Source organism: Heterodontus francisci, chromosome 24 (assembly GCF_036365525.1).
Source record: "Heterodontus francisci isolate sHetFra1 chromosome 24, sHetFra1.hap1, whole genome shotgun sequence".
Taxonomy (NCBI): Eukaryota; Metazoa; Chordata; class Chondrichthyes; order Heterodontiformes; family Heterodontidae; genus Heterodontus; species Heterodontus francisci.
The window spans coordinates 25,354,474-25,376,638 of record NC_090394.1 but is presented as its reverse complement, the minus strand read 5'-3'; the positions used below and the strand labels follow the sequence as shown (position 1 = coordinate 25,376,638).

The following is a 22,165-nucleotide window of genomic DNA, read 5'->3' as shown; positions in this document are numbered from 1 at the left end:
GCCTCTGACCTGCTCTTGTAGCCAGTCTTTCTATGGCTGGTCCAGTTAAGTTTCTGGTCAATGGTAACCCCAAGGATGTTGATGGTGGGGGATTCAGCGATGGTAATGCTGTTGAATGTCAAGGGGAGATGGTTAGATTCTCTCTTGTTGGAGATGGTCATTGCCTGACACTTGTGTGGCACAAATGTTACTTGCTACTTCGGGTTCTGAAGAAGGGTCACTGACCCGAAACGTTAACTCTGCTTCTCTTTACACAGATGCTGCCAGACCTGCTGAGTGGTTCCAGCATTTCTTGTTTTTATTACTTGCTACTTATCAGCCTAAGCCTGTATGTTGCTGCATATAGGCACAGACTACTTCATTGAACTAGGATGATTCAGTATCTCACTCAAGTGACCATTTTTGAAGTGAGGGCCAAAACAGCTAGTGTTGGCTATTCATCAGATGAGACATCAAACTGAGACCCCATTTGTCCTCTCAGGTGGACGTAAATGATCAGCTGCCACTATTTCAAAAAGCATGAGTGTTCTCCCTGATGTCATGGCCAATATTTATCCCACAACCAATTTTACAAAAAAGAACTATTTATTCAGTCATTATCTCATTGCTGTTGTGGGATCATACTGTATACAAATTGGCTGACACATTCCTACATTACAACAGTGACTTCATTTCAATAATACTTAACTGGCTGTGACGTGCTTTGGGACATCCTGTGCTCATGCAAAGCACTATATAAATGCAGTTTTCTTTTCTGCCTGATCATCATGCGCCTGTACATTCCAGCAGAGCTCAGTGGGTTGTGATCTGGGGCAAGGCTGACTTTCTCTCCCCTCTCCTTCAGTCGTCCAGGAATGCCGGGACTAAGTGCAGTGGCCAAACTGATGGATATCAGCTAATTGAGCACTGGAGAGGGACTGTATCTCAGGCACAGTCCATATCTGTGTGGCTCAGCTGCTCCCTGGATAAATTCACAGCTGACGGTGCCCAGGGCAGTTTAATGAATTGGCACAACTGGACAACATTTCTCATTCTCAGAGTCTTTTTATGTCCTACGGCAGACCTCCCCTTCCCTCTCCTCTCCTCTACTTCCCCCGCCCCTCTACCTGCCCCCTCTCTCCCTGCTGCTGAGAAGATGTCACTTCAAGTCTTTTCTAACATCTTTTAGGGAAAAGGATTCCGCTAATTATAAATGTAGAAAGTAACTGGAGTTGTTTTTTTGAGCCGAAAAGGGAAAATCAGTATGCAAGATGCTGCAATCAATGCACTTCAAGGCGAACCCAATAGAGCCCCTATAGCTGAATCAGCTTTAAGCTTTCAATCTCACGCTTCCTACATGGGAAGGGTTTGATGTCACTCAATAGGATGTTTCTCATTAATGACAGCTCGACAAGACGGGCCTTCTATCTCTATATCATTTCTTCTTGGTTACAAATAGACAGTGACAGGTACCTCTGACAACAGTTCCTGGGTAGAGGCAGCGATACTGTTGGCTCCAGTAGGCAGCAATTCGGGTACCTTCAGGCAGCAATCTCACAGAAGAGGGCTTAACATCAATGATCTGCTTCAAAAAGATATTAGAAGAAAAACAAGATCCAAAAATAAAGCCGAGTTTGAATTTCAGATCAATTCAGTTCTGACAAACAAAATGCTGATCTCAACAGGAAGGTGACTTCCTTGGGGCATCAACTTGCAAGTTGAAAAAGTTGCACTTTTGGAAGATCAAATCAATTTATGCGGTATAGTGCAGATTCTATGTCAAGTGTTTCCACAATGCACTGGGACATTCGTGCTGTGGAATACATCACACTTACGTTGTGGCCAAATTCAGAAATGCAATAGAGGAAAAGCTGAGCATGCACAGCTCGGCATTTGCATGGTCAGTGTTGCATAAGTTTGCATCCGTACAAGACAACAATGTTGTTTCTGTGGTGAGAAATGCGGTACCCAGTGTCGCCAGCACTGACTATTTACATTTCCTCTCTCCACAAAAGCCTTGGACAACCAACTGATGAGGTGTTTCTAGTGCCCCTGCCACTGTTACAATGTTTCAAACTGCTGGGGATACAATTTAAATAGAGCCACTGTGGTGCAGTGTATCCTACACAAGAACAAATCCCATAAAACTAAAGTACCATTAGTTACGTTGATTTGTGTCAAAAAAAGAATGTGATGGGCAAAATCCATAAACAAATAATTTCATTGGAAACATGTTTCCAACAGAAAATCTAATCCTTAACAAACCGACTATTAATGTGCTGGGTTGGTATCATAAGCAGAATTTGCAAAAAGAGGTTCATGCTGTTGTTCTCAGATATTTATAGCACATAGGAAAATGATCTTTAATTTAAAGTTGTGACTAAGACATCAGGCACATTGAAGAGTTTTGAACCATTTTATGTCAACTGGCATCAATTGGTTGTTTCCTGTCTGTGTTCCATAATGAGTGCTTTCATTTTGCTATCTATACATCCAAGACTGTAGAAAAGCTCATACAAGGTTGTAACTAAGTCAAGCAGTATGCAGGAGGATGACCAAAACCAAACCCGAGAGGAACTTTATTGCTAATCAGAAAAGGTTAACAAGCCTCTCACCGCTTCCTGTAGGAGCTGTTCCAAGGAGTAGATGTGTGGACGGTTTCCCCTCTCTCCCTCTACAACCACACGATATCTAGAATAGAAATTCAAATACTTTAGGAGGGACAGGGTGTTTACAAAATGCAATCTTCTGCACCTTCCTACCTTTTCACTAGGTTTCTTAAAGTCAAACATCATGGTATATGCAAAGTTGCAGCACAAATGTAAACACTTAAAAAAAAAAATCATTGTCCGTTCAACAATTGTTGAAGAGGATTTGAAATCAAGGAGCCTGGACTCAATCAAGCCCAGGATTTGTCACTTTAATCTCAATGGGAGGTCAGTTCTTACACTGCTAAATAAATGCAATTTGCTGTTTCTCTTTTTTATCCAATGAAGTCATGTTTTCTGTGTACAGATAATATGAAGGACTTTTTGTAGATTACTACCATCGTGTTATTGTCTGATTCTGTGGCTTTAGTGTTTCTGTCTAAACAGCAGAAGCGTGGCGCCATACACAAACAGAATTTTCAACTTTGTTGCATGTGACATCACATCACTGAATTTTCATGTACAAGTGCAACAATAAGCGCACACAGATAAAAACAAAAATAGACATGCACGCGCCCATCATGTTCATCTCTCCCTGCCCTCTGTTCCTGACGGTGATGACTCAAGTACTGTTGCATGTGGGGACAGAGGGGACTTGCAGATTTAGTTACATACAACAAAAAGACATTTCGACATTCAGTGCATCCAAAGTATTCCCAAGGTAGCTCTGGCCAGAAGGAAATGGGTTGCAGGTTCTTCACCAAAGGAGCACTGAACAGGGATTCCACCTTGGAGCACTTCAGCTTTACACAAAAGGAACATTTAAAATAAGGCATATATATATTTACACACAGTGCTTTTAACATTGAATATTTATAAAGCACCCTTCATAATCTCAGGATGCCCCAAAGTGCAGCCAATCGAGTACTTTTTGAAGTGTTGACAATGCTGTGCACAGCCAGGTCCCACAAACAGCAATATGATAATGGCCAGATCAACTGTTTTAGTAGTGTTGGTTGAGGGATAAATATTGGCTAGGACACAGAGGGGAGAACTGCCCTGCTATTCTTAATAGCACCATAGGATCTTTAATGTCTGTCCAAGTGTGCAAATGGACTTTGTTTCAACATCCCATCTGAAAGAGGGCACCTCTGCCAGTACAGCACTCCCTCAGTACTACACCGGAGCATCAGCCTAGATTATGTGCTCAAGCCTCTGGAGGGGGACCTGAACCCCCAACTTTCTGGTCTTGGAGGCAAGAGTGCCACCCACTGAGCCATGGCTGACACCTTAATCTAGATGTAATGCTGCTATTCTGGCACAGGCTAACTCTGCTCTGACCAGGTTCGTATTCCTCATACACAAAAACTTATTCCCGCTTTGTTGAAATTATCCCTTGAGGTTTGAAGTTAATCATTTGAATTGAAGAGGAAGATGAACTATATTAATTTGTTTTGGAACTATTACAAAACAGTCCTTGTTTACACTGAGTTCAGTTCTAGTGCATATCAGGCACATGATTACAGCATGGCTTTGAGGTTACTTCAGTATAATGCAGCCTTTGAAATCAGGGAGATACAACACATAGCAAATATGTTCTCCCAACCCCATTAGGAACTTGACTGATTCTTTAATTCTTTGCATGGGTCAGGCATGGATGCACAATAGGTGAAAACTTGAATGGTTTCCCTCAGCAAAAAGCATGCAAAAGGTGTTTACATGTCACCTCATACACCAAAAACAGACTTGGCTCCTGGATTACATTAGGGGCCCATCCCTCACTGCCCTGGTAGTACAGGACAGTTCAGTCTTTGTGTCAACCTTGGCTCAGTCGGTTGTGAGATCAAATCCCACTCTTTCAGAGATCTGAGCACATAACCTGTGCTGCTGAGAGAGTGCTGAAATGTCACAGATGCCATCTGCCAGATGAAATGTTAAACTGAGGCCCTGTCTGTGCTCTCAGGTTGATGTAAAAGTTTCCATGGCATTCTTTGAAGAGGAGCAGAGTTCTTCCAATAGTTAACCCACGAGAAACATCACTTAAAAAGCAGATTATCTGGTCATTATCACAAGGTTATTTGTGGGAGCTTGCTGTGTGAAAATTAGCTGCCACATTCCTACAACTATAACCACAATTTAAAAGTGCTTCATTGATTGTAAAGTGCTTTAGGATGTCCTAAGACTATGAAAGGTGCTATATAAATGCAAAATTTTCCTTCACACATTTTTTTGAATCTCTGAAGTTTAGTCTCTGTTAAAATGCTCCACTCCATTTCAACAACTGGTAGATGTGCTGCTATAGTGAGCATCATACAGCTGGTTAAGTCCAGTGGATAATACAGGGTTGCACTGTCGATATATAAAGTGAACACCAGTTAAGCTAACACATGGTAACATTCGAGCCACATTAACATTTCTTTGACATAGCCAGATCTCATTTTCTCTTCTCACAAAGAAGAACAATTAGAAAAGCTGTTAATTTGACTCCTGCCTCTGCTGAGTAAGATGATCTACACCAGCATGGGAACAGAGGTGCTCCAACTGGCTTCAGTATCCTTGGGGCTAGGGACAGGGACATAAATGAGGCAAGTTGCTGAACTCCCCATTGCTACAAGGTGATTCCTAAAGAAAGGACAGAAATGTGGACATCACATGATGATAGAGCTACACAATAGGTACAACATGGAAGCAGGCCATTCAGCCCAACCAGTTCATGTCGGCATTTACCTTCCATGTGAGCAATAGGATCGGGCTCAGCTATCATGGATTGTTGATGCGCTGACACTCAAGGTAAAATTGGTCAATGCTAGTAGCAAATGGGAAAGCCCGTTTTAAAATGTGCCTGATTTTCTCTTCCACTGAACTCACTGCGATCTCGGTGTCCCAACCAGACTTCTAAAACAACCATTAGGCCCCTTAAATATGTTAATGAGCAAGCCTAATAACTTGTTGAAACCCCTTTCCAAAATAAGTTCCCAATGAGCAGGACAGGTGTCAGGCCTGCTCCGCTCAGAATTTTTCAGCGAGCCCCATGGCAACCAAAGAAAAGTAATTTTAAAAATTGCATTAAGTAAAACACCTCCCCATAGATTAAGAATGATCCCTCTGATTCCACAGGTATTGTGATCGCCACTCAATACTCTTCACTCCAACCCCCCTCCTCCCAGGACTTACCCGAAGGCCGCTGCTGGCAAGGCAGGAAGCCCAAAATTAGTTTCTCCTGTTGTGCAAGCAGCATGTGGAGGTGCCCAATTATTCAGATGAGGCCTAAAGCCTAACTTTGTTATGAAAGTGCTTTTAATTTTACATTTTTTTTTGAGGACTCGTATTTTAGAATTATGGACATTGGTTCATTTGGGAAAACTGGAATGATTCCATGGATATGGGATGTGTTTTTTTTTTAAGGGTCACTGGGAGGTCTTGTTTGAAAACAAACCTTTACTGGATGTCACATGCCTTAAACTCAATAAACAACAGAAACCTTGGTGACTAGGGGAAGATGTTTACAGAGAAGTGACATGTCAAGCTTTATGGTGGTCAGGAGGTTTCGCTTTTGGGATATTGTTTTGGTTCAGTTGGGGTGTGGACTGTTTTGAAGGCAGTTGGGTTCGTAGCCTGCTGAAAAGAAACAACCAGTTCCTCTTTCTCTACCGCTTTGAAAAAACCCTGTGAATCCAGTGTGAGAGCTAAAACCCCTGATGCCGCATTTCTCCTGAGAAGCACCCGAAAAGCCTGCCAGATTACTTTACGCCGCTGCCTGAAAAGAACTGCTCCAGAAAAGAACCCAGTGACCTGTCTACGTCTATTCGAACGCCAGAATGTTCGCCATTTTTGAGACATAACCTCTCATCCTTTTACTTCAAGAATTAGCAAGTATTTGGCCAAATTATTCTTTTTGTCTTTTTTTTTTGTAAAAGACCTCTGCAGATAGAGAATTTCTTTTTTTTCTTTAACCAGTGCGTGTGTGTGTGTATTGGGTATTTAAACAGGGAACTTTCATATTTCAATCTGTGTGTTAATGCTTTGCTTTGTTGCTGGATAAGTCTTGTTTTATAATAAACTAGTAATTTTGTTGTTTATTAAAGAAACCTGGTTGGTGTGTTTTATTCTGGGATAAAGAGTAGAGTATATGATTGACCGTCTCGGTAACTGGGTAAACACTTAAATATATATTGTGACAGTGCACTCCTCGCACCTCGGTCGTAAGAACTTCTATTGATCCTATAGCCTGCTGCCTCAGGTGGGTGCTTTCTTTGTCTCTGCAGCACCAAGTCTGTGCCCAAAATGAAAGGATTTTGACCCTTCAAAACTTGGGGCATGGGTGATTTTTCTGGCTGAAAGCCAGCTGTGTGAATTGTGCTAATGTGGGTCATTGAGTCAATGGGCTCGATTTTGGTCAGAGAATTGAAAGAATGCCAGAAGCTGGAGACCAATGGGAAAATGACCTCAGGCAGGCCTTGGGTAACCAAGGTGCCCCTAAACATTGCCGCCGCACCTGCCCCACTCCAATGTCAGCCGCCTGATTTTCAGGCAAGAACCAGCCAGGTTAGGGCAGCTGAAAAATTACCCTCCATGTGTTTGAGCAATGCACATGTCAATCCTTTCTTTCCTCTTGCAGATACAGCTGCCAAACTTACATATCAGGAGAGTGGACAGTTTTCACGTATCCGGCATAAAGCAGTTTGTCATCCATTGGAATCAGCACCCGAAGGCCATCCTTCAGCTCATCCTTGTCAATCACACACGACCGAGGGGCTGTGGAAATAGAAAGAAATCTCTTGGTAATGCCCTCGTGATGAATCTCCACATTCACCCCCAGAGGAATATAATCCTTTCAACAACAACAACAACAATTTGCAGTTGTATAACACCTTTAACATAGCAAACTATCCCAAGGTGCATCACAGGAGTGTTATCAAACGAAATTTGACAGGGAACCAAGCAAGGAAATATTAGGACAGATGAACTTGGTCAAATAAAGGAGAGAGTGGTAGAGAGGTGTGGACGTCTATAGAGGGAATTTCAGTGCTTAGGGCCTAGACAGCTGAAGGCACAGCTGCCAAAGGTGGAGCAATGAAAATCGAGGCGATGCAAGAGGACAGTGGCGCAGTGGTTAGCACCGCAGCCTCACAGCTCCAGCGACCCTGGTTCGATTCTGGGTACTGCCTGTGTGGAGTTTGCAAGTTCTCCCTGTGACCGCGTGGGTTTCCGCCGGGTGCTCCGGTTTCCTCCCACAGCCAAAGACCTGCAGGTTGATAGGTAAATTGGCCATTATAAATTGTCCCTAGTATAGGTAGGTGGTAGGAGAATTGAGGGAAGGTGGGGATGTGGTAGGAATATGGGATTAATGTAAAATTAGTATAAATGGGTGGTTGATGGTTGGCACAGACTCGGTGGGGCCGAAGGGCCTGTTTCAGTGCTGTATCTCTAAATAAAATAAATAAAGAACTGGAGGAGCGCAGAGCTCTCGCAGGGTTGTAGGGCTGGGAGGAGGCTACAAAGATAGGGAGGAGCAAGGCACTGTGGCTTTCAGCACGGTTTAGACATCTGGATAAATCCCAATCAAATCCGATGTTTAAGGTGCCTTTTGCCGGAACAAATCAGATGGTGTGGAAAGCAGTGACAGGATCACAATTGCTAAGGATTTTGATGTCTCAGGCCAGCCTGTAGGCAAAATTTCTGCTGACGCAATGAATCAGAGCAAAGCAAATCATAGATGCATGTAATGGGAACGCTGGAAAAACAGATGAGGGAGAAAGGAATAGAGGATATGCTGATAGGATGAGATGAAGTAAGGTGGAAGGAGACTCGTATGGAACATACACACTGGTACAAACCAGTCCGTCCAAATGACCCGTTTCTGTGCTGTAAAATTCTATGCGAACTGATTGAAGAAAACACATTCTTTTTTTAAACCAGTTGTTCCAGGCACAAAGAATTTTAAAGATAGTAATTCTCCTGTGAGACTTTGTAAATAAAAAATGAGGCTTTTAATGGATTGGCAATAATTCATCTTGTCAGTTAAAAGAAAGAGAAGAAAAATCAGAGTTAACATTTAATATTCTGAGAACAACCAGACCATTATGTAAACTAATTTTCTCTTGCAAAGGACCTGTTCACAACTGTGACTTTGCCACCTGTTAAAATGCAAGCATCTAGGAAGAACTAAGGAAGGATATCGAACAGAGGATAGAATGAAGGGTACACAAAGGGGACAGAGGAGGTTCACTCACCAGAGATGGGGAGATGGTAGCGAAGTGGCAATGTCACTAGACTCGTAATCTAGAGGCTTGGGGTAATGCCCCACAGCAGCTTCAATTCAATTAAATAATAAAAATCTGGAATTGAAAGCTAGTCTCAGTAATGGTGCTATGAAACTATCAACAATTGTCATAAAAATCCATCTGGTTCATTAATGCCCTTTAGGGAAGGAAATCTGCCGTCCTTACCTGGCCTGGCCTACATGTGACTCCAGACTCACAGCAATGAGGTTGACTCTTTACTGCCCTAAATGGCCTAGCAAGCCATTCAGTTGTCAAGTGCAATTAGGGATGGGCAACAAATGCTGGCCTTGCCAGTGATGCCCACGTCCCATGAAAGAATAAAAAAAAGAAGGAAAATCTCTCATCTCGATAGTGGAGGCAGGTCACAGGAGTGAACAAACTCATTTGTAAAGGAAAGGTGATAATGTGTAAAACTACACAGCTTCTTAATTGGTATTGGTAGAAAAGTTACACAATGATATTGTCATTACCATATGAAGTTATGATATAGCACAATGGTTCACTGCCATTTTCTCCATCCACTGAGTTTGAAGGTTTGTGTTATAAGCCTCACTTTCAATTCAAAACATATAAGCAGTTAGCAGACATCCTGTAATTAGGACTTGTTTATTTCAACAGGGACATCTGTTGAGCTACTAATTTGATAGACATTCAAACGTGTTCAAGTACCAGAGACACAAAAGAGTTATTTTTCCCACGGCGTGTTCTTGGGGTTGTCATGTTTTGTTGAGTCCAAAATCAGACATGGAGCAGAATGGGCAGGAGTTGGAATAATTCTGATTGTTTTGCTGATGACAGAAATTCATCTTAAAAAACTCAATCTACCTCATAAAATAGGAACTAATTGGAAAAAATTATGTAAAAATAAAATCAGACTTTTACATCTTAATAGTTCCTGCACAGCCCAACACAGCATGACCGTCCAGTCCAAAACCAGGTCACTGCCAATTCCGGGGGCTTCTATTATAATACCTCTACTGTGCCTGGTATAGACATCACATGCCCTGAATGGAGGTTCAGCAAAGTACACAATGCAGAATATTTTACCACTGCGGCTCAACTAACCTGGTGTTGAGGGCCTCTCAATGAGCATGCTAAGTGGTAGGTTCTCATCTTCAGAAAAGCTGCTATCTTGATTCTGCTCAAAATCCTCATCGGCTGCCATACTTTCCATGAGTTTACTGACAGCACCGCCCTTGGAGCGTGCCTGCTGGAGAGACGAGGCAAACAACTGGCGGTAAATTGGTGTAAGGTTAGCCTTTGACAGAATTCGGAAACTGTGTAGGTTTCCAGAAAGCAGTAACATCTTAGTGCAAACAAATCCTAAAATCTGCAGAAAGGAGCATGGCAAATATTGGAGAACTATATCTGACATTACAACAGTGACTACACTTCAAATGCACTTCACTGGCTGTGAAGCACTTTGGAACGTATTGAGGTCATGGAAGGCGCTATATAAATGCAAGCCTTTCTTTAAAGAGTCATTTCTTTGTATTGTAATTTCCCCCCCCCCCCTCAATCCTGAAGGCACCTAACTCAGTGCTGGAGTGCTGCTCCCAACATGGTGGTTGCAGAAGGATACCTCACCCATGTAACCATAATGTGTGTGTGTGCACCAAGCAAGTTTCACAGAACAGCAATGAAATTAATGACCAAATTGTCATCTTTAGTGATGTGAGATGAGAGATAAATATTGGCCTGGAAATAGTGCCATGGGATCTTTTACATGCAACTAACAGGGCAGACAGGGCCTCTGTCCAAAGTCTCATCCAAAAGACAGAGCCTTAATCAGTGCAGCACTCCCTCAGTACTGTACTGGAGTGTCAGTCTAGATTATGTGCTCAAGTCTCTGGAGTAGAACTTGAAGCCACAACCTCTTAGCTCAGAGGTACCCAGTGCTACCCATTAAGTCACAGCGAACACTTAAATGTAGACAAATACAGAAATGTTTGGTAGTAAGGACCCAACGATGGGATTATGTTACGCTAGACCAAAGCCCTGTCTGCCCTCTCAGGTGGGCATTAAAGATCCCATGGCCTATTCCAGGAAGAGCTGGGGAATTCTCCCCCTGTCCTGGCAAATATTTATCCGTCAATCAACATCACCAAGATAAATTATCTGATCTTTTATCTCATTGCTATTTGTAGGAGCTTCCTGTGCACAATTTAGCTGCTGTGCTTCCTACATCATTACCGTGACTACACTTCAAAAAGTACCTCATTAGCTGGAAAGCACTTTGGAACATGCTGAGGTTGTGAAAGGCGCTAAAGAAATACAGATCTTTCATTCTTACACCACAACTTGAACATTTATTCAGCATTCTGATTGAGGTAGGGATTTGGGAGGCGAATGTGGAAAAAGGATTGCGATTATCAGCTCAGTGAAAAGAGAAACAAGGTATAACTTTGCATTAGAAGGAAAGGACACCTGTCAAAATAGGATCCGAAAATGTTCAATGCGTAAAAAAAAAACGAATGAGAACAGATTGAAATGCAATGGGTCAGCTGAGCACTTATTTTCAGTGCTGCTTTAAAACAGCAGTAGAATCTGTAAATTACAGTTATTATTTGAAGGACTACCATATAAAACGAACAGGAAAGCTGCTGTTATATTTTTTGTTAGAATCTGGCATGCATTGATTTTCTTTGCATCATCCAGCACACTAAGGAGTCAGCAGCGACTTTGTTGGTGGCACTCTTACCTTTGAGTCAGAAGATTATAGGCTGGATTTTACCAGCTCCCCGACATCGAGGGTCGTGGTGGGGGACCCCAGAAAATGCCTCTGGGAGAGGCCCACCATGGGCCTCGACACCAGGAAGGCCCCGCCCCATATTACCAGCAGCGGCGAGGCCTTGTGGCAGCTCCCCCGCCGCTCGGCAACAGGAGCAGGATTTAAATATGTTAATTAATGAATTAATTACCTACCTGCTCCCATCAGCCGTCCCACTGCCATATTCCGGCCAGTTGCTGGGACTCACACGCCTTTGGATCTCCGACTGGAGATCCGATGTGGGACGCTGGTGGGGAGTGGGGAGAAGGTAAGTTTTCAGGGTGATGGGGGCAGGGGAGCAGGGAAAACTATTGCGATTGGTGGAGGGGATGGTGGTAAGGGGTTGAAGGTGAAAGTTAATGAAGTTCAGGGGGAAAGGTTGGGATTGCAAGGTAAGTGTTTTTTTGTGGGGGGGGGGGAGGGCAATCAATAAAGTGTTTAGTCATTGGTGGGGTTGGGAGAGGAGCTTGAATCATTTTTTAAAGTTTTCAAACTACATTTTTCATGATTGTCCCCTTCAAAATGTAAATTAAATGTAAGGGCTTGAAGCCCTTTAAAAATGGTGCCGGCGCCTGCGCAGGATGCCACTGCCGGGGACAGGCACCTGCCCCTCCACGGCATGGGGGGGTTGGGGGTGTCCGCCCCGCCCATGTAATTGAGCCACCGTGCTAAATATCACGGCGGCTCCACAGACTGCGTTTCACGCTTGTGCCCCACTGGAAAAATTTAGCCCTATGGGTTCAAGTCCCACTCTAGGATTTGAGCACAGAAATCTTGGCCGACACTCCAGTACAGCACTGAGGGAGTGCTGCACTGACAGAGGTGCCATCTTTCAAATGAAATGTTAAATTGAGGTCCTGTCTGCCCTCTCAAGTGGGCATGAAAGATCCCATGATGCCATTTCTAAGAAGAGCAGGGGCGTTCGCCCCGGTATCCTGGCCAATATTCATTCCTCAATCAACATTACAAAAAACACATTATCTGGTCATTATCACATAGCTGTTTGTGGGAGCTTGCTGTGTACAAATTAGCTGCCACATTGCAACAGTGGCTACACTTCAAATGTAATTCATTGACTATAAAGTACTTTGGGACATCCAGTGATACTTTATAAATGCAAGTTTTTTTTAATATACACTTTAACACGCCGGATAATTCGACACTATAATTGGAACCGTAAAATGGTGTGTATTCCTTGATGGGCAAAGCTCAAGTGACAATACTTAAACCCCTGTATCATATCCATCCCAGCACTAGTTTTATTTAAAATGGGATAGGACCTGCCTAAATATAGAACACATTTAAGGGGAGGCTAGATAAACACGAGGGAGAAAGGAATACGATTACGCTGATAGGTTGAGAAGAAGAGGGGTGGGAGGAGCGAGAGGGGTGGAAGGAGGGAGAGGGGTGGGAGGAGGCTCGTGTGGAGCATGGACCAGTTGGGACGAATGGCTTTACATTCTATGTAGTACAACAGCATGAAGTGTTTCTACAGGAAGTTTCGCCATTGGAAAATTCACTCGGATATTTCTTAGCTGCCAGCATTCTTAAATGAACTAAAAGTTGTAAACTTGCTGATTTTTGTGGTAAAAATGCAACTGTAGTTTTTAAAGGATTCAAAACCAACAATCTATCCACAAAAGATACACAAATCTCCATTAATGTGATAAACACAGTACAGCCCCTCGGTACATTAGTACAACACTGTTACCTCTTTTTTCCCATCCTTTGCTTTCACTTTGACTTTGTTCTTTTTGCAGGGGCTCATGTTGTGTAGGAGACTGACCCTGCTTGCAGGCGGGTTACTCGCCATCTGGGCTGAGGGCAAGGCAGGGGACAATGGCTCTTTTCCTTTCTTTCTCTGAAAGTGGAAAACACGGCGGCAAATCAATAAACATGCCCCCACATCCAGGCACACTATAAAATCGCGGCATATGCATACGTCCAAGCTCATTTTCCCAGTGCAGCTCCACTGTGCAGAATAAGTGTTCAGGGTACCTGACATTACCCTTACAACAGGGCAAGACCAATGTCAATTTAGCGTAAGCAAAGCACTCCAGAAGACCCAGAGAATTGATGGAATTGGTGCGGGACGTCAGCCCAGGTCGTGCCTGTACAGGAAACTCACCCGAGCGTCATTGTCAGGCCGCCTGATTTAAGTAGGGAGTGACCCTCAGTTCAGTCCTGGGAGGGGAGGAATTGGGAGCAATCCAAACGGGATGAACAAATCGTGACTCCTTCTCCTCCTGGCTACACGGGAAGGATTTAAAAATGTGTTTTTTTTTTTGTTAATTACTTGATGGAGGCACTGAGGAATCCTGAGCCGGGTAGGCCCACTGTCTGCCACATTTAGCATCAACAAACTTTGAAAAATGGTCCTTTAACAGTCGTTTGGCCCCAAATTTACACATTTAGGCAACCTAATGTCTGTTTTAGGTGTCTGCCCAAGATGCCTAAAAAAAAGAGCCCCACAATTTTGACAGTGGGACAGTGTATGCCATCCCCATTGCTAAACTGGCATGGTTTGTGCCTATTCTATGTCCAAAATATGGGCATGATACATACAAGTTTCTGCCCCAGAAGCTTTTTGAAAATGCTGTGTTCTTAACTTGACTTTTGGAGTTTGTTACAACTGTAGACTGACATTATCTAGCCACACTTCATATTTTTCTTTCTAAAGATCATGAGTTTGCATGTAGAGGGAATGCAAGCTTCTGAATTGCACTGACTGCCCTGCTTCTTCCCACATGCTAAACCACTCCACCATTTTGCACACTACTTTTACACGCTTACCAACTTTGACCAACTGGCATCTGGGAGAGGGCAAGTGCTCGACGGAAAAGTACGAATTGAAACATTCTATAGGAGGGATCTCACTACCTTGTCCTTTGCTTTGTTTGTCTCTTTCTTTGGGCTGACCGCTGAACTCTTAATACATCGACTGGCTTTAATAGCAGGTGCTGCACATGGCGGGGCTGTCGGTGACAGCACGGCTGAAGCACTTGCATCATTGAGGAAAATCCTTTCGCTCCTCCGTCGGTTCCACAAATCATCGTCACTGGCTTCAGGGCCAAAGTCAAAGGTGAACTCCCGGGGAGATTTCTCTTTGGGCTTCTTTCCCTTTTTCACTTTGTCGGCCCCCCTCAGCTTGTCCTGACTTTGCTGCTCGCTCACGGTACTCGTGATGCTCCCCTGCTCCTGAAGTGATTTCTTTGCTCGTGGCAAAGCAGCAGGTTTCTGTTTGATTTTGATGTCACTCTCTGAGTCTGTGTATTCAAATTCCGTGCCTAAGTATATACAAAAAGAGACAAAAGGATAAAGCAGTTTAAAGGCTTTATACATTTCTTTTATAAAAATTAATGGCCGGAATTTTACACCCCCCTCGCAGGAGCAGGCTGGAGGCGGTGGGAGGGGGGGGGGTCGTAAAATTAAGTGGGAGGTGGTGGGGGGGTGCCATTCCCATCAGCTTCTCAACCCCACTGCAATTTTACGAGGGGCGACAGTAGTGAGAAACCGCCCGCCCACCCAGGCCAATTAAAGCCCTTAAGTAGCCAACTAATTGCCATTTAAGGACCTCTTCCCGCCACTAGCAGCGGGCAGGTAGCTCAGGACCCCCAGGAGGACGCCCAGTAAAACCTGGCAGCCTCCTTGCAGGCTGGGGGAGGGAACCTCCTGATTGGACACCTTGTGCCCCATGGAGGGCCCCCCCTCCCATCCCCAGGACCAACCTCCCTCACTGAAATATATTCACCACCCCCACAACCAACACCCCTTGCCTCACCGGGTTCCGGCCGACTGTCCCCAGTGAGGCCCCACAAACTTACGTTTTTCTGGGGCCGGAGTCCCTCTTGCTCTTCTCCCTGGCTGCAGTCCCAGCAGTGACCACCTCTCCTAGTGGCCCTACCAGGACCGAAAGCTTCTGGCCCGCTGATTGATTGGCAGCTCTTGGAGGCTGGACTTCCTGCCTCAGAGGGGTTATATTAAGGGTCTGGGCTATGTAAAATCATAGGGTGGTTCCCAAGCCTGGCGGAGGCGGGCTCACCCCCGACTTTTTGGCCGGTTCCTACCCAACGTAAAATTCCGGCCAATATATCATAAAGTTAAAAAAAATGTCGGGGGTAGTTTCATTTGTACTAAAGTTCACACAACCTTTCACTTTTAAAAACTTCACTGGCTCTGGAAGGAATTCTAATGGGGACCAGTGGAGATATGATGAAATGGGATGATGAAAATAATGCTTCCATCATAAAAAGGGGAATGCAGTCTGACAAAAGCACAGACTCCAGATAAATGAATATCTGATGAAGTACAGTCTCACTGTACTAAATAATTTCTCATTCTGTTCCATTATATCTAATTTATTATCCAGATATAACATCCACAATGTATAATTCTGATCCAAGCACACAAAAGTCGTCAATTATTCACTGAGTACTTTCAGGCCATTGCCTTATTTTATGTGAAGACTGCAGCACATGTTAAGTCTAATCCATTGTGCCTTCTTTCATTTCAGCTATTTTTACAACAGTCAGATGTTTGGTGTCAGGAAACTCAGTTACATAATGCTGACTTGGGCTGAGATCATGATCTTCTTCTCATGCACTCCGCAGAAAGGCTGATCGAAGCAGAATTTGTATTACCACTGCTCTGTTGAATTGGCTTGCTTAGCATTCAGTGTACTGCTCCTTTGATTCAAATCAGTGTTGAATTCCCGACAGTAAATTACATTTGAACCTATATTAAAAGGGGTAATGCCATTGCATTAAAAACATTACTGAATGTACATCACTGTATGAGGTCATTGAGTAATACAGCACCATCATCAAATGAACTTCTGGATGCATCAAAGTTCGAAGTTTACATTTTAAACTAAACTGAGAACTTTTTAAAAAAATGCAAATTCTTAAACTTCTTCTGGTGTTCACATGGTGCCTGATGTGGGTCACCTTGTTCCTCGAGCTCAATCTTCAGCCTTAATCTCACTTTAACAATGTGAACTGATATTTAAACCCAGGTTTCAATCTAATTCCAGCAGGATCAGGGTGGGCACAGGTCAGGTGCCCACTTCACAGCTTGTCCGATTTTATGCTACATTTAAGTAAAATGGCCGTTACATCCAAACCTGTCCTCATCCCATGGGATGGGTTAGGTTAAAATCAGAACTTTTGTTTTATAAATGTATTTGGTTCCAACACTTTCCTATTTGGTATATCTGCATGGACATTGCACCAGTTAAAGAATGCATACCATTTGCCATCGTACTCTGCTTTCCATGGATAGGATGCTTGATTAACCATGTCACAGATGCAGGGCAGAACAATTTTGCAAAGAGTCCTCAAACAGCCACTAGGCGCCTTACTCGTTTATGTAAAAAGCCTAACTCCTGTTTCATTTGAAGTTAGCCCCAGACACAGCTAGGAACACCTTATCCGATGGAGGATTCCAACATTCAAAAACAGTTTCAGACAGAGTCATGTCCAATGTTGCCTCTAATTTTTCTTTGTTGTTCCCAGCCTGTTTATTGCACTGCGTGGTACATTCTGGATTGCTGCACAGCTTACAGGGAACGTTGGTCATGACAACAACCTTTATCAGATAAATGAGAGCACTTTGAAACCATCTCACTTGGTGGCTGGTCTGTCAACATCATGCCTTGGTGGCACTCTATTCACTATGGTGCCAATATTATTTGAGTGGTCCTTTGGATAGAGAAACTCTGTCACTTATTCCCAAACTGGGACCGTAGTTGGTAGGAAATCAGTTTCTGCAGAGGACCTTTTGAGAAGTTATTGAACAGGTCCAGTGGAACAACACACCCATCTGGTCAACAGTTTCAATACGGAGGGGATTTTTGATTATGTGTTATAATATATCATAGTGTAGAACTGAAAAGACCTCCCTTCAGGTTGATTCTGTTACTTAGGTTCAAAGGACCTTTGTCATTGGTTGCACTTACCTTCATTAAATTAATCAGTTGGCCTAGAGAGGTTTGACCTTGCTAATATAGTAGGACCGAATATAGCCGTATCCTACTGTTAATTGTATATTAACTGTGTTTAATTGTATTTTGGGTGGTGGGCATTAATTGGGGATTCACTTGTGTGTATATATAGGAGCAGACTGAAACTGTGTTGTTGGGTCTAGAGGTGCATGTTTATAAACTGTGTCTCTGTAAATAAAAGCTTATAAAATGCAAGGATTAGGCTCCAGTTCTATCCTGCACCATCTGGCTATTGGGAATAAAACACCTACCAGCCCCTTGGGACATCAACAACAATAACAACAAATTATATTTATATAGCACCTTAAATGTAATAAAATGTCCCAAGGGGCTTCACAGGAGCGTTATAAAACGAAATATGACACCAAGGCACATAAGGAGATACTAGGTCAGATGATCGAAAGTTTGGTCAAAGAGATAGGTTTTAAGGACCGCCTTAAAGGAGGAATGAGATAGAGAGGTGGAGAGGTGTAGGAGGGTATTCAAGAACTTAGGGCCTAAGTTGCCTAACTAAAGGCACAGCCACCAATGATGGAGCAATTAATTTCAGGATGCATATCCAGAAATAAAGATCAAAGTCAGTTAATTAATCAAACCCATGGCACAGATGGCTGCAAGACTAGCATGCTGCACTACTATACCACCTGCCAGTTATCTCACATGGGATGTCCATGGATAACTGAACATGTTCTGTTAAACCTTCCTTTCTCTGAGTTGTTCCAATGTTTCATCTCACTAAAACATTTACAAAGCAAAGCAAATCTTGCTTAGTTAGGTTTCGAAAAAATAACTAGAGGCCTGGCCAAACAAACAAAGCCTTTGCTCTGAATTAGATCTGGCTATACTACACTGATTTAGGAATAAATTGGAATTATAACCAGAATCTATATTGCTTACATCAAATATAGAAAGTTGATTTAACTAGTCGGTCTATGTTAAAACATGTTGAAGCTACATTAAACTCTTACGGTCAAGTAACTAGATGGTTGGCCATTTTGCAAAGAAAAAGATTTACTTACCCATCAAGCTTTGCCTTTCTTCTTTTTTCTTGGCTTTTTGCTTTGCCTCCAGCTGTACAACTGATAACGGTGGAGTCATAACCGGACTTGGCAGGGCACTGGCTGCAAACCTGGCTAGTAGGCCAAGGCCACTCTCATCCAGGACTGGCAAGGAAAGACCATCACTGCAATCATTCCTATAATCCTCTTCTTCAGAGGTGCAATCTACATTGAAAAAAGTAGTAAGTTACTGGCAATAACAACGACCCGTGCAATAGAGTCTGGGTTGAAAGCACTGGAGAATGACACCTGTTTGTGCTTTGATTCTTTTTTTCTTTTGTGATTGGTTAGATCCTTTAAAGACTAGAGTAGAAACTATTTGGACTAAAATGTGAAGAAATGGATAATAAGATTGAAGCTCTTCAGATTATTTTAGAGCAAAGAATTCTAATTTCCTATCCATTTTACCCATTATAGTCTTTAACTCATTTGTACTTAAAAATAAATGGGGACACTGATGCTTTGAAATGAAAGGCAGGTAAAGCTATTAACAAGGATGTTGAGTGTGTGAATAGGTTAACCACTCCTCAGTCACAGATAATAGAAACTGGTATTCAGAGTGTATGGTAACCTCAACAATTTCCATCCATGCAAAAACCATAACCAAATCATTTGCCTATGTTAGCCAACATTCTCCACTGCTCCAACCCACATTTCTGACAAACAAGTTGCACAGTTCATAACTATAAAATAAATAAAAGATCTAAAATAACTATACGTGAAGAAATTTCCATCCCATGAATCCTATTTAATCCTTTGACTGTTGGTAGCCAGAAGATAGGCACTTTGCAGTCTTAGGGTTAAATTTACAAATGTTTTACATTCAAATACATCATCAAGCAGATACACCAACTTCAAATTTCTTTGACTTACGTTTTGTGCATAGGTTAAAATATTTTCAGCAGTCTTGATAAGAACTTATTGGTTAACAGCAATTTTTGTTGGTTTTGTTTTGAAACGTTACAAACAGTGTACACCTCTACTAAACAGTGCAAGATTGGTTAGATAAAAGTAAAGTAAGAAAGCCGATTGTTAGCAGCACCTTTGTTATTTAAGGAGATATCGAGCAGCGTTAAGTATGTTAAGCAAAGGAAGATTTCATCTGAGCATTTAGCACTCAGACGAACAAATCACAGCTTATTGGTAAAAGCAAGCAGGCCTACTGCGCACAAAGCAGGCTGTGTGTAGGCAGACTTCGAACAGTTTTGGGTCCTTTGTTGTCATGGTAACAATTTTATCTATTTTATCACATAACATCTTTAATTGCAACAGCATAATGGGATGCTTTTTTCTCCCCAAAACATTTAAATTTAAGTATGCTTGTAAAAGTACAATTTATTAAAACAAGAATAAATGGCAAGGACAGTGGTCAGAGTGCATAGGTCACATGAAGAAAAGTGGTGTTCCTACCTACATAACAATGTGCAAGGTTCTGCTGCCATGGAAAGTGACCCCACTGCGTGGTGTCTGCCCTACTCCCAGCCAATCACTTTGCTTCTTAGTGCAGCATGAGAGCAATGCAAGATACCGATAGACATTCAAGCATCATGGATAGGGGTCAAAGGTGAAGGGATGTCAAGCAGCTGCAAGGAGAAAGCGAGCAATCTAGAAAAGCCAGGTTATTGTTTTAGTACTGGACATTAGGGGACAGCCATAAAGAACCCTATTACCCAAATATCCCTTAAGGCAATTAGTAACAGATCTCGCCCTTTATCAACAATACCAGGGCAACCCTTTTCTGACCTTATGAAGGAAACATACCAAAAATTCCAAGAAAAGCAACTTCACTTTCAATGTATCATTGCCAATCAAATGAAAATCCAGTGGCCCTTCCCCTCTATTGCTTGTGCTCTAGGGTTTACAAACATCCTGTCTTATTTATTGAACTGCTTAAATCCATTATACCCCAACTGCTTGATCTCACAGCCCTGAATATATCTGCATGCACATAGTGGGCTGCTTTCCTAAAACAGAACCACTAGAAATGATCAATTCTTTGCCACAGCAAGGACACTGTCTAGCACAGAGTCTATTGATTTTGTTGGCTTTTGCAAGATGTGTTAATACAACCAGGCATTAATGGATTTTGGTGCAGCATGGACTGTAAAGCAGGAGCAGGAATAAAGGCAAGACCACTGGATTATTTACAACTGGCATTGCTTCTTCTGTGAAGATCCATAAATAGTTAATATCCCAAATATAATGTCAAAAAATGCTAAAAAGATTCAGGCTCTGTGAACCTCAGCCATTCTCACAGAACTGTATCATCCAGGAGCATACAATTTTGTTCAAATGTCTGGATGAGCAAAAGATTTGACTTGGCCCTTTAAGGAGCATTCTTTCTTTAGCTTTCTATCATTTCCTGCCAATGTTCATTTAGAAATAGTCCCGCCTTTACCTCAAAAAGCTACTCCAAGTAATGATAAGATTATTACTTTGATTTACCTAAGACAAACAGCCTTCTTTCGCTACCATAAAGGAGCACAAAAAAATCACAACCGTTTGCTCAGCCTTGTTCAAATGTCTAGCCATTTAAAAAAACAAAACAAAATGGCTTCTGGCAATGAATAATACCCTTCTGCAGATTTCATGTGGTTGCTTGCTGTTATGTCTCCACTTAGTCCTAATGCAAGTCCAGTTCTGTGAATTCAGGTATTTGCAGCAACTGCGTTGATACAAAAGATGCACTTTGCTAAACAAAATACCCTCCTGTTCCCATTCAATTGGATTTGCCTTGTTACACAGAAGGGACTTGCCTTTGAAAACAAAAAATGATTCAACAAACTCCCTGGTGTATAAAACAGTTGGAATATTTGTACTCTGGAACAGACGAGTGAACGGAGGCACAATATATTGACACAAAGTGGGCAATGACTAATTTACACCTACCATTTGATTAAAAAAATGGGAATTCCACCCCCAAGCTTCTATGGTACAATACTATTTAAATAAAAACCATAACAGAGCTTTAAGATATTAATACAGTTTATATGTTCATTTCTTTAAATTATTTTGCACAAATATTTTTGTTGAAAAAAAAGTACATATAAACTCTCAACCTCTCCGATCTTATCATGGGATAAGGTGGTTATCAAGCGATTGCTTTCAAACTGTGACATAGTTTTACAACTGGTGAAACAGATGCTTTAAAATACATCATGGCCCCCAAAAAAGAATTGAACCGTGAAATTAAAAAAATTCAGAAATCCCAAGTTACTTTAAAAAGTTACACAGATTGCAGTCAAATAATTAAGATTTAATATGATTACAAAACTGGTGTTAAATGGCATTATATTGTACTGGAAAACCAGTTTGCTATGTCATTAGTTTGAAAATATCTGGCAAACCAGCTCTCAAAAGCTTAGTGTCTCCAGAGACTCAATTAGAATGGACAGTGACAATTTACACCAGGGACTACAGGGATG

The 22,165-nt window shown here is 42.3% G+C and overlaps 1 protein-coding gene across 10 annotated transcripts in view; it reads right to left on the bottom strand.

Moving 5' to 3' along the window:
* tnrc18 (trinucleotide repeat containing 18) overlaps positions 1–22,165 on the bottom strand; it is a 161,448-nt gene that overhangs the window by 17,036 nt on the left and 122,247 nt on the right. For 5 of the 10 annotated variants that reach the window (XM_068055767.1, XM_068055771.1, XM_068055775.1 and 2 more), the window contains 8 exons: positions 18,702–18,905; positions 14,562–14,968; positions 13,393–13,542; positions 9,977–10,121; positions 7,265–7,382; positions 2,595–2,670; positions 1,453–1,564; positions 10–108 (listed from right to left, as the gene is read on the bottom strand). In XM_068055767.1, coding sequence (XP_067911868.1) covers positions 10–108; positions 1,453–1,564; positions 2,595–2,670; positions 7,265–7,382; positions 9,977–10,121; positions 13,393–13,542; positions 14,562–14,968; positions 18,702–18,905 — 1,311 coding nt within the window. The remainder of the gene's footprint in view (positions 1–9; positions 109–1,452; positions 1,565–2,594; positions 2,671–7,264; positions 7,383–9,976; positions 10,122–13,392; positions 13,543–14,561; positions 14,969–18,701; positions 18,906–22,165) is intronic. The other 5 variants (XM_068055774.1, XM_068055776.1, XM_068055769.1 and 2 more) reach the window with 4 other exon arrangements.